The 12968-nt window shown below is 41.9% G+C and overlaps 1 protein-coding gene across 3 annotated transcripts in view; it reads left to right on the top strand.

The window, feature by feature from the left end:
* Positions 1-12968, top strand: part of LOC116938720 (tomoregulin-1-like) — a 51059-nt gene that overhangs the window by 24435 nt on the left and 13656 nt on the right. For 2 of the 3 annotated variants that reach the window (XM_032946248.2, XM_032946247.2), the window contains exons 3-6: positions 1458-1587; positions 7495-7521; positions 8753-8852; positions 9631-9785. In XM_032946248.2, coding sequence (XP_032802139.2) covers positions 1458-1587; positions 7495-7521; positions 8753-8852; positions 9631-9785 — 412 coding nt within the window. The remainder of the gene's footprint in view (positions 1-1457; positions 1588-7494; positions 7522-8752; positions 8853-9630; positions 9786-12968) is intronic. The other variant, XM_032946249.2, reaches the window with a different exon arrangement.

Below are 12968 nucleotides of genomic sequence, written 5' to 3'. Positions count from 1 at the left end.
TATGCCCTTTCTCCAGGCGAGGCTCGTATGCCGCATTCGATGCCGTGAGCTTTGTTTGATGCAGGCACAATTCGCACGTGCCATTCGACCGCATGAGTGACTGCTTCTCCAAAGTCAACAGCGATATAAAACTTCATCAGAGTAGAAACTCAAAAAGGCCTCAGTGCCAAGTGGGCCGTACTGAATCCTGCTGAGAATAGCAAAGAGCCTGACAGCTGACACAGCCAATGCTGGCAATAGTCAGTCTTGCTGGCCCAAGCGCACATAGTCATGCCCTTGCACTGACACTGACCACCCCAGGAATGCGTCACGAACCGGACGAAGGAAAGTAATTAATGTTCAAATTGTCATGAAGAGAGGTCAGCATTTCATTTCACTGATGAAGGGTGAGCTACCAATACTAACAATACTGTAATGAAAAATGCATTGCCTAAATGAGGCCTACAATAATAGATTGTGGAATCATTTAGCTGATGCCTGGGTTTATTTAGAAGTTCTCTCCAGCTGTAAAGGTCTGCAATAGTTTATCATGAGTGAGGACAGTCTTTCCTTAAACACCTTTTTAATGGATGAAAACAAGAATAATTATATGATGTCTAAAACTGTAATGTTAAGTTGTCCAGTAGAACAAATTCGCAATCCTCAATGAGGTATTATGTATGATTGCATTGACATCACCTTACACACAATCAGCGTAATCATAGTCATCTATGCAAATCATGCTCTGTACTCCCATAACTGTGGCTATTATCTCTGATAGAGGTGTTTTATCATGTGAATAAACACAAACTAGAAATACTTCACTGCACCCTATCGGAAAGTTGATTAGAGCAAATGAAAGTTAATTATCAGCATGATTAGAATTCGGTTTAAGAGTTTCAAGTGTATTTTGTTAAAGCAGGTGAGAAACTCAAGGGAACAGGATAGCCTCATTTGCAAGAGTGACCTGGGGCATTTGGCTGCTTGAAGGGGTTATGACTGCCATATATAATCCCAATTGAGTAATTTATGGGTTATTGTCAAATTTGGCAAATATGGACCCTGATGCTGGCATACAATGACCCACTCTTGGAAATTACATCAGGGGCTCTATGTATTATGGCGCATATTATTTTGGTTATTACACCCGCGGCGAATATCAGGGCCACTAATGGATTAAAACTGTGAACCGCTGCAACAAGTGGCAAACGCTCTGCCGATAAGCCATGCCACTGCCCAGGAGTGTGTTGAGTTTATCTGTACAGAAACCCTTACATGATGCTTCGTGCAATCACAACCAACATGCACATGTTTACTCCAAAGTAGACTATTACTTTGTGTTTCCTATTTACAGTACAATGCACAACCAAGTTAGATAGGGAGGGTTGCCTGTTACCTGCAGCATAGATCCCCCGCTTCTTACCAACCCACGTGTCTCTCTCCTCTCTCCTCTGTCCACACCGCCCACCCACAAACAGTGTTTCCCAGATGTTGTGCCAGTGTGTGGCTCCGACGGACTAAGCTACCAGAACGAGTGCCACCTGCGCCAGACAGCGTGTCGCTTGCAGCGCATCATCACTCAAGCTGCGCCCGGACCCTGTTACACCGGTGAGGGTGTATGTTCGTACACACGCACACGGCACATCCACACGCTTGTGCCGGGCACCACCAGACGAACCATAGTAAAGCTCATCGATGTGTTCTCTGGATGTACCATGTGTTGTTTGGTATTTTGCCCAACGTTTCGCTCCATGTGCTGAGAACCTCTTCAGCAATTAAACACCTTGCTGGGCAACACATGGCACAGCCCGAAAACGCATCGGAGAGATACGCAGCACAACCGCGAAGACCTGGTATTGTCCGTTTAGCTACGCTATATTCATGGCCCTTCATTTATCTGTGATGCCAGCAGACACAGCAACTGACAGGCCCTGAGCACAACCGATTATTTGACAATGCCTCTTTCCTTGCCTCACCTTCATATTCTAGGATATTTTCTGCACAACCGCAAAGCAAAAAGCAGCGAAGAGCATTCGTTGGTATATTTTTATGCCTCTCATTAATTCCGATGGCCTTCATTTTTTATTTAAAAAATGTTCCTGTGAATATTTTGGAGTTCTTGTTTGAATAAACGGTGTGCTTGTTGCCAGGTAGTGTAGATGCTACACTCATTGTTGTGTAATTCTAATACCAATAGAATGCAGGGATTTAAATGTGATTTAAAACCAAGTACTCTATGTGTAAAATATGTCATTTTTTGTACTTAAATGTACCAAAAACATACTCAGGTATTTTGTTACTACAAATTAAGATATTCAACACATTAAGCGTTAAGGCTTAATTGGCTGGGGTGGGACATGCAGGTGAGGGTTAGGGTACAGGATTACATTTCAGAGGCTGGCCCTCATTTAAATTCAATCCTTCCAATTTTCTCTTTTTCAAGAGGGCTTACTGTACTTAAATTACAAATCACAAATACAACTGTTACTGCATGGTTAATGTAGATGTACGTCAATAGACACCTAAACCATACATCAGTTTTGATTTAAAGCTTTCGTGACTGCAGTAATTCATATTCTCGGTTCTTTCGGTAAAGTCACGTTGAAGGGAAACAATAAAATAATAAAATATATAACAATAAAATTCTCACGACGTTTCGACTGTAACACAAACAGTGATCATCAGGTGTGAAAACCAACGGCAAGAAACATTTGAACCAAGAATATACATACATCAGTTGTTTTGTTTGTTATACAAACTATGCTATGATGCATTACAATAATATAGATTCAAACAATGTATCAGGATTATGTATCCTTGTATCAGTCTAAAAAGATTGTTCTTGAACATGCATATCTAACGTCTCGTTTTAGTTACTTTTTCAAGGCATTTGTAAAGTTTCACATTGCCTTAATTAATTAGACAATGCATCCATTAATTTGCAGCCTATTGAAATCTAGTAGCACATCAATTAGTTTTTTTATTCTATCATTTATTGACTGTGCAGCAAATTAAATTATGTATGTACTTGAGCATTAATAATGTGCTAATTGATGTACACCATCTCTATAACTTAACAATGCCCCATTTGAAAAATGCTACGAATATGCGGGCCATGAAAAATACAAACTGTAATCTCCATACGAAAGAGGACCCTGCAAAACAAGGCAGATACTAACAATGTCAGCAGTAAGGTACAACACGTGAACCAATGCATCATTCTGGCCAGGAGTTTTCAATTTACAAAAGTCTCCAACCTCCAACCATATGCTCCAAGGCCAGGTCACACATAGGATGGAAGACCTTTCCATGTTCAGTAAATGGTCTTCCCGTAACTAACAATTTGCCCCTTTACAATATGATACATTGTCATGACTCACGGTCACGATTTGAGTCCAGCATAAAACAATATTAATTGTCGTGAATGTAGCAGCCTCTGTGGCAGTTGTGGTTACATAAACCTGTATGCAAAAGGAAATTATGGATTGTCACCTGCATTATTCAATGTAATCACCGTGAGCATAAGAATAAATTAAAATCCATACATCGTGACTGTATGTGGGAGAGACGAACATCATGTTTTATCTATGCCTTAATATATCATTACACCCCAAGTAAACGTTCTATTGCAGACCCCTGAAATATGTCAAAACAATGCATCATGCAGCAGCAGCGACCACTCGCTTGTCAGTACGTTTCAAATCACTGACCACGGGTAGGACAATCTTTTTTCTGAACACTGTAGTGGTATATCTCGCTGTGCAACCTTGTGTTAAATTGTGCATTCATTCTAGATTTGAAGTTTTCGTGACTGCAAGGATCCATACTCTTTGGTTCTTTCGGTAAAGTCACGTAGGTAGAAATAAAACAAAATTAAATCAAACAAAAATGAAAACAAAAGTTTTTAGTTTTTTTCAATTTTGTTTTATTTTATTTAATTTTATTAAATTTTTTAATTGTGCACTTTTGTAGTCTCACGTATGATTAAAGTATCATGTAATGAGCATTTTAATGCAAACACTTTACGTGCGTGGCATTTATCATGAGGCTTGAACCAGCAGTGGAAACATAGCTCAAAGCCCCCAACAAAGCCCCACCTCAGATCTAGCTCTTGGTATGCAATACAAAGCAAATTCACCCACCCATGAGTCAAATCATAAAACAGTAATGGGTCGGCTCAACATGTCCTCCCTGCTGCCAAAACATGGCATTAACAGTGTTTTAACATCAATCGGGTCTCATTCTTCTTTGTCTCATCCTCATTATTTTGACTCACATGATGAATAGTGGTCAACGTAGTCATACACAGAGAACAAGGCCATGCACGCGAAATTAAGATGAATCACAGAAATACAGATGTTAGGCATAGGCTGCTATGTTAAGAACTTTGCTACACACATATAGGAAATAATGAGAATACATATTCAAGCCGGGATAATGATGTCAAGACTTGTGCATTTAACAACTCATTATTGTAGGATTAATGTCCTCTAAACAATGATTATAAATGCTCTTACCTTTTAATTTTGCTTCCTACTGCAAATTATTATTCTGATTGGCACTCTACACTATATATTTAAATCACTTTTAGACAGGCTCTCACCAGCAACTGCACACAAAAAAGCATTGCATCTGTGGACATATTAAAACGTGTATACACAAGAGAGAAATGTTACAATAAAGTGATGGACATTTTATTGAACTTTTGAACTCATAATGTCCCTTTACTATGCACTTTTAAAAAGTAACTTAAGATCCTGATATATTTTAAAATAGTATCTAAACAATAATTATGTTACTGCATGCCACGTTATATTATTTTATTGCCAAAAAAATGAGCACCTATCCAACTTCATCTCTGATGTGAATTGAGCTGTGTGACTTGTAAACTAATAATGGTTAGCAGCAGCGCAAGCACAAACGTTCATATATAGAATGTTGCAAAGCACTGTATCATTCAATATCACTCCAAATCATCATCACCTGTTTCACCATTGCCATCTCAATCTCTGTTCAGCAATAAGAAGGCCAATAAGTCAATGCCCGTTTCTAAAAAGGCCACACCATTGTATAATACCATCTTTTTATATAAATGTATGACAAATATGAACAAAAACCGCACTAAAGAGGAGGCATATTTAAACAAAACATGTATATAATTTATGGTCATCCTATTGGTTATATTTCATGGATAATTTAAGACCCAAGAGAGTAACAAGTTTCGACTCTTCCAAAGCGGCTTTAACGTAAAAAAATTATGGTACAGGGCTCATTTCCATCCACAAGTGTCTTTTTACACCCACAAATGCCCTATTTGGTTGAGTGATTGGTCCCTGGAAAAGCATTCCAGAAGTGCTTCGAGATTGGAGCTGCAAACTGCCATCGAATTACATAGAAAGTACATGCATGGGGAATTCCGGCTTTGTATATGCTGGTGAGTGCACACTGAAAGTGTCAGTTATAGCTGTGGCAGCAATGTCAGATCCGTGTCAACTAATACGCACATTCATAATTTATCATGCGCTGCGGAAGACCCGCATGTAACTACTAATTTCCTCTCACTGCTCCAGCTTTGACATCTCCTGTTTGCTCATCAAAAGCATTTTCTGTGAAGATAAAGCCCTAAACAAAGTTTCTGCTGAAGACATTTCCATTGTATTCGTTTAACTTTTATCGATGGAACATTTAAATCCAGTTTTCTGAAGAGGTCTTAAGACAGATTACTTTGCAGTATGATTTAATTTTGATTATTTGTTTGGACATTCATGTATTAATTATATTTATCATTGTTATTTATCTCTGAAAGCCTTTTTGCCTTTAATGAGTATTGCATTGGGACGTTTGATAATCTCCATTGAGAAGCATGTGTGTTTGTGTGTGGGACAAAACTGGAGAACTCAGAGAAAACACACATACAAGGGGACAATGCTCAAACATCAGTACACATCAGCAACTTATTTGCTATGCTGCCATCTCCTGACCATCTTGCAGCCAGTGCGTTTGGGATTGTCTTGAATCTGGATGATCTATCAACCCATGTCTCCGAAGCACTGGGTGTACAGACATGCACCACCATTCCCGACAAACTAAAATGTCTATTCCCATGGGAGCTCTCAGGAAATACATATCCACACAGTGATGCTATTGATTGCCTGGGTGAGCCCAAATGCCTTTCCTTTAAGCCTCTCAGTTTGACACATTTTCATGCTACTTGGCTTCACCTCGTTGCCTCCCTGCTCAAGAGTTATTTAATGTTCACGTGACCCTAATTTTGCACCTTTTTGCACGTGTTCCAAAACACACGTGTGGATGTATGGTATTGTATAACTTTATATTTTATAGTTACCAAGATCAAGATGTCATCGATGCCACCGCACCTTACCAACGTTTTCTATCCTCCGTCAGATCCCAGAACTGCTGCACAGTAGATGCCCAACACCCAAGATCTGTCAAACAGTATCCCACTAATCTGGTCTTAGGTCTTCCCCCTAGTTGCCAGACTCATGGAAATAACTCTAATTGGCCCTCCCCCATCTTGCATATCTACAACACTCACCTGTATTGGTCTCTTCTGGACTTTTGCATTGCTCATCCTGTTTTGCCACAACATTTCTATCGCCTTTGCTGAAAATTCTATAAATTATTTTTTAGTTGCTGAGTTAGTATCCAGCTCTGTAATCCATACATTAATAGAGATATTATTCCTGCCTTAAATTATGTTATTCCACCGAGACTAATCTATTTTTATCTTCCACAGAGGTTTCCATAGTCCATCAAAAGAGAGAGTTATGGCCCTGCTTTGAGTATTTAAATTCTCAACAACACTGCCAGGACACTCTTACCTTGGCTTCTACACCAAACCAGCAATATCTACTTTATCTTATTATGTATTGTGCTTGCTTATCCAGAAATGGCTCACTGAGCCTCAAGACTATTTTTTTGGAAGACCCTGCCAATTTAATTCAGTCGGAGGCAATCATTTCTATGTATATTCCAATTGGATTCTTTGGAACTAAATAATACTGTAATTTCAATTGATGTATTTACGTATATTGAACTTCTTTCACACTGTCGTAGCCAACCGTGCTAATCGAAGGTGCAGATTTGGACCATGACCATTGACACACAATGGCCTACTCGTGCAAATGTTGTACTAGGATATTTAATGGCCACTGTGAAGTAGACGACGCGTGAGTTGTATGGTTAATATGCCCGCAGTATGGACATCTAACCGTGAACCTCTTCAACAAATGGGGAACGCACTACCGCTGGGCCATGTCACCGTCCATCTGCCATAAAATGAGTATAATCATCCCCAGCACAAGCATAAATAACTTCCTCTGTGCGAGAGTGATGGACGATAACAGAGTTTAAGCAGTCATTTCTACAATTTAGCTGACATATACAGGTTATTCATATCCTCTTTGGATAAAACTACACATGAGTGCACTTTGGCACAATTTACCTTTTTCAGGAAGGTCTCACTGTTAAAAGTTGTTTTCTCTTTTATTTCAGAACTCGGCTCCGGATCAAGTAATGGAGGTGGGTGCTTGTCTCTTGCTACAATAGTTGCTGTTATTAAATGTTCAGCCATAGTACAAGCCCTCTGAATTCAATGAGTGAATATATATTCACTCATTATATGTAAATTAACATCTAGTATCTTTCGGTACCGAAAAAACCAAAGAAGATTAATCCTTGCAGTCACGAAAACTTCAAATCGAAATATTGCAACACAATTAGAGTATGTGTAAAATGGAAGAGATGGGCAATGATTCAACAAATTTGGGAGTTTCATTCAATTTTTTTGATATTACGCCACAACGTATCTTCTGCCTATTCATGAAATATTTACAGCACAGTGCAACTGTAATAATTTGCGCATGTTCAGGATGGAGTTTCTCATCAAATACACGTAATGTCCAATGGTACCAATTTTCGACTTGAAAGAGATAATTATTCTCTCATTCGCGGGCACTATTGTACACGGTGTATCCCACCACCCGTGTGGCACGTTTCGTTGGGGCCTCTTCACAGCGAAAGACATTTCGCTTTCGGCGCAGTTGCGCGAACTCTTCTCGCTTGCCGCAGTGCGATGTGAATGTCGGCGCTGTGTCAGGGGAACGCCCCCCCGAAGCACTCGCCGAGTTGCGTTGGGCTTCTTCCTGTTGCCAAACGAATACGTTACAAGGTCGCACTCACGTCGCACACCAAGTGCTCGCCACAAACGAACCGCGATACCTTGCTGATCTCGTCAAGGGGCATAAACCATCAAGCGAACTCCAGTCGTCCTTCACATGCGGCTTTGGACTAGCCATCAAACAAAGACGGTCACTGCATCGCGCGCTTTTCACGTGCGCTTCAGTAACCATCTGGCGCGCTCTTCCTTCCGACATTAGGCAGCCATTTGAACACTTTGGCTTTTCACGAGCAATATCATCCACAATATAGGGGTTTTAAACCCGCCACCACCTGACACAGCAAATAGGTAAGGTTTGTCAAGTAAACAGAACATGGCAATTCGTTACTAGTGGCGGGTTTAATGACACATTTATATGTATGCGATATAACTCCCCAAAGAAACCTGTGTTATGGATTAGGAAGCCACTGCAGCTATGCAATTAAATCTAGATTGAAAACTCATTTCTTTATAACTGCTTTTTGTGTTTAGTTTGCTGTTCTTCCCCAAACACTCTGATAAGCACAGATAGCTACGTTGGGTGCAAAAGAAGTTCAACATACTTACATAAAAGAAACATTTTTCTATTCACAGCCGACTACGAGGGGTCCGGGTCGGAACATTACAGAAAGTCGACCAAATGTGGGATTTGCCTGTACGGATCTGAATGCGATGAGGATGCTGAGGATATTGGGTAATGAACCTTCCAGCTTCTTTAACATGCATGTGCTTCATCGTGGCTGACCCTCAAATTTCTATTATGAGTCGAGGTTTTTTGGCAGAGATTAAAAAAGTATGAGGCCAGGTCGTGTGTTGGCAGTGAAAGCAGTTTCCACCTGAATTGGGTGAAAAAAGAAACCAATCGTTGCTTTCTTTCCGTGTTTTTTTGTTGTTGAAAATCTGTACAAAAATTGTTTCTGCTAACACATGAATCAGGCCCTATATTTTTCTCGAGCGTGAAAAAAACATCACATTCCTGTGCTGCTCTGTGAAGGTTACTGTTGTGGCAAGGTATCTAGACAAATAGCTGGGGTGTGTCCTCTCTCAATGGGGCGATTAGCTCAAAAGTTACACCGTATTTGACTTATGATCCAGTCTCCTGACTATTTGCAGTGACATAAGAGTTATATCCACCTCACCTGCACATGTGATTCGGGCCTGTCAAAACATGTGTCCAAGCGGATTATGATGGAATGGTTATTTTTTCAACATTTTACTTCAAGGAAACCATATAAAAACCATTGATTAAATGCACTAAGTTCAGAAGCTAAGATATGGCTTGCCATGTTCAGAGGGAGGATCATACATTATTTGTCAAGGCTCTCATCTTATCCACGCTCTCCCACCTGTGCCTTTCCATCACTCCAGCAGATGTTCTAATCTCCACAGTATTCCCTTCTCCCTGACCCCTACATAACCCCAAGGCCACCTTCCCCCCCCCCGCTTGATGGACTGCACGTGCCTCTGGCCAGCAGGTGCGTGTGCAACATCGACTGCACGGGACACAACTCCAACCCCGTGTGCGCGTCAGATGGGGTGTCGTATGAGAACCCCTGCCTGGTGAAGGAGGCGTCCTGCATGAAGCAACAGCTCATTGAGGTCCGCTTCCTGGGGAAGTGCAATCCAGGTCGGTGTCAGACACAGGTATCACATTCAACCCCCCATCCATTCTCATCCTCAGATCACAGCGAGCATTTGTGGCTGGCAGCCCCTGAACCTAAAGGAAGAGTGACTTTCCCCCCTGCGGTTTCTTCAGAGCCCCATGTCCCGTGGGTGACCCATGTGGTTGACAGAAAATAAACCTTTTCTCCACATTACTGCCTACTTGTTGGGAGCACGTGACACACACGAGAAGGCTGTTGTCATCAAGTAAAGCAAAGATGAAGAATGTCAGTGTCAGCGTAATCACTGCACGGTTTATATATGGTTACAGACGTGTAGTGGTGTTATTTCACACGGACAACTTCTTTTGATCCTGTGTCGCTTTATTCGTACAGAACTCATCGCGTTCAAGGCCACGTGACTCCGTCGCAACTCTTCCTCTTGTACTGCTCGTCTGCTACGCTTCGCTTGCTCTCTCTCGCTCTGGTAGCCTGCTACAGTGAAGGAAAAAAGGTATTTGATCCCCTGCTGATTTTGTACGTTTGCCCACTGACAAAGAAATGATCAGTCTATAATTTTAATGGTAGGTTTATTTGAACAGTGAGAGACGGAAGAAGAACAACAAAAATCCAGAAAAACGCATGTCAAAAATGTTATAAATTGATTTGCATTTTAATGAGGGAAATAAGTATTTGACCCCCTCTCAATCAGAAAGATTTCTGGCTCCCAGGTGTCTTTTATACAGGTAACGAGCTGAGATTAGGAGCACACTCTTAAAGGGAGTGCTCCTAATCTCAGATTGTTACCTGTATAAAAGACACCTGTCCACAGAAGCAATCAATCAATCAGATTCCAAACTCTCCACCATGGCCAAGACCAAAGAGCTCTCCAAAGATGTCAGAGACAAGATTGTAGACCTACACAAGGCTGGAATGGGCTACAAGACCATTGCCAAGCAGCTTGGTGGGAAGGTGACAACAGTTGGTGCGATTATTCGCAAATGGAAGAAACACAAAAGAACTGTCAATCTCCCTCGGCCTGGGGCTCCATGCAAGATCTCACCTCATGGAAATGCAATGACCATGAGAACGGTGAGGAATCAGCACAGAACTACACGGGAGGATCTTGTCAATGATCTCAAGGCAGCTGAGACCATAGTCACCAAGAAAACAATTGGTAACACACTACGCCATGAAGGACTGAAATCCTGCAGCACCCGCAAGGTCCCCCTGCTCAAGAAAGCACATACATGCCCGTCTGAAATTTGCCAATGACCATCTGAATGATTCAGAGGATAACTGGGTGAAAGTGTTGTGGTCAGATGAGACCAAAATTGAGCTCTTTGGCATCAACTCAACTCGCCGTGTTTGGAGGAGGAGGAATGCTGCCTATGACCCCAAGAACACCATCCCCACCATCAAACATGGAGGTGGAAACATTATGATTTGAGGGTGTTTTTTCTGCTAAGGGGACAGGACAACTTCACCGCATCAAAGGGACGATGGACGGGGCCATGTACCGTCAAATATTGGGTGAGAACCTCCTTCCCTCAGCCAAGGCATTGAAAATGGGTCGTGGATGGGTATTCCAGCATGACAATGACCCAAAACACACGGCCAAGGCAACAAAGGAGTGGCTCAAGAAGAAGCACATTAAGGTCCTGGAGTGGCCTAGCCAGTCTCCAGACCTTAATCCCATAGAAAATCTGTGGAGGGAGCTGAAGGTTCGAGTTGCCAATCGTCAGCCTCGAAACTTTAATGACTTGGAGAAGATCTGCAAAGAGGAGTGGGACAAAATCCCTCCTGAGATGTGTGCAAACCTGGTGGCCAACTACATGAAATGTCTGACCTCTGTGATTGCCAACAAGGGTTTTGCCATCAAGTACTAAGTCATGTTTTGCAGAGGGGTCAAATACTTATTTCCCTCATTAAAATGCAAATCAATTTGTACCATTTTTGACATGCGTTTTTCTGGATTTTTTTGTTGTTATTCTGTCTCTCACTGTTCAAATAAACCTACCTTAAAATTATAGACTGATCATTTCTTTGTCAGTGGGCAAACGTACAAAATCAGCAGGGGATCAAATACTTTTTTCCCTCGCTGTATGTTGCACTCTGCCAGCGTCTCCACTGCTAGCCTCTTACTATACACTCTGCTAGCCTCTCTACTGCTAGCCTATCTACCCTCACTCCTCCAACCTCACCCTTGCCTCCAGCGGGGGATCAGCCAACACCGCTGGAGAGGACGAGGTGTGGAGAACGGGGTCCCGGACTTCTCTTGAATTCACTCTTGTCTTCACTACAACCAACTCAACCCCTCTGGCTCACACGTTCCCCTTTTATCCTCCTCCTCCTCACTAAGTGCCCCCAGATGGAACCTCATTAAGCCGGCGTCCTCCCCACGCCTCACGCACGTGTTCTCCCCCACGTGTTCTCCCCCTTTTCGCCAAGATCTCTTGCCTCCGTGGCGACTACTCCGCGTTTGCATTTGCAGCCAGCCAATCACTGCCTCTTTCCCTAATTGCTGGCGTCTCCCTGTCTGCTGTCACCCAGGCCACCCGCCTGCACATGCTTATCCTTAGCTGAACTCACTGTCTGCAACCCCATACGTAATGCAACTGCTGTTTACAAACCCTGCGCGTGTTACGCCACTACAGACGTAGTAAATGAAATGCATGGTGAGACAACACTTTAAGATGCGGCGGAGAAAGCATGATGAAAATAGTACTGCCAGATGCCTCTGCAGTGGGAAATGCTGGCCGGAGGTGTGCAAAGATGGTAAAAATGCATGATCTTTTTCTTCAACCGAGCACATTTATCAAGGGGAATTCTCAAAGCCATGATGATACGGACAAGGGATAAGAATGTGCTTCTTTTGTCGGGTGTATTTTAGATGTGAAAAAACAAGCTTATATTTTTCACAAGTTTGTTAAGAACAGGACCAGTACATTGTATTTTGGCCTATACTCGTGGTCATTAATGTACTTTTCTGTTTCACACGAACACGTCTTTCTCACCATTCATTATTTAAGATTCCTGTCAAAGGGCATTGCGTATAAAAGGACATGATTTGCTTCTTTCCAAACCTTTATGATTTATTTTGCATGCACATTTCATGCAGCAGACAGGTGTTACATCAATCATGTTCACGAGTCAAATGTTAAGTTCTAACACATTGTGTCACACTTTCTTTTTCTATACCACACACA

The sequence above is a fragment of the Petromyzon marinus genome, chromosome 4 (genome assembly GCF_048934315.1).
Source record: "Petromyzon marinus isolate PM22_M1 ecotype Great Lakes invasive population chromosome 4, UKy_Petmar_22M1.pri1.0, whole genome shotgun sequence".
NCBI lineage: Eukaryota > Metazoa > Chordata > Hyperoartia > Petromyzontiformes > Petromyzontidae > Petromyzon > Petromyzon marinus.
This window is presented reverse-complemented; position numbering and strand designations above follow the sequence as displayed.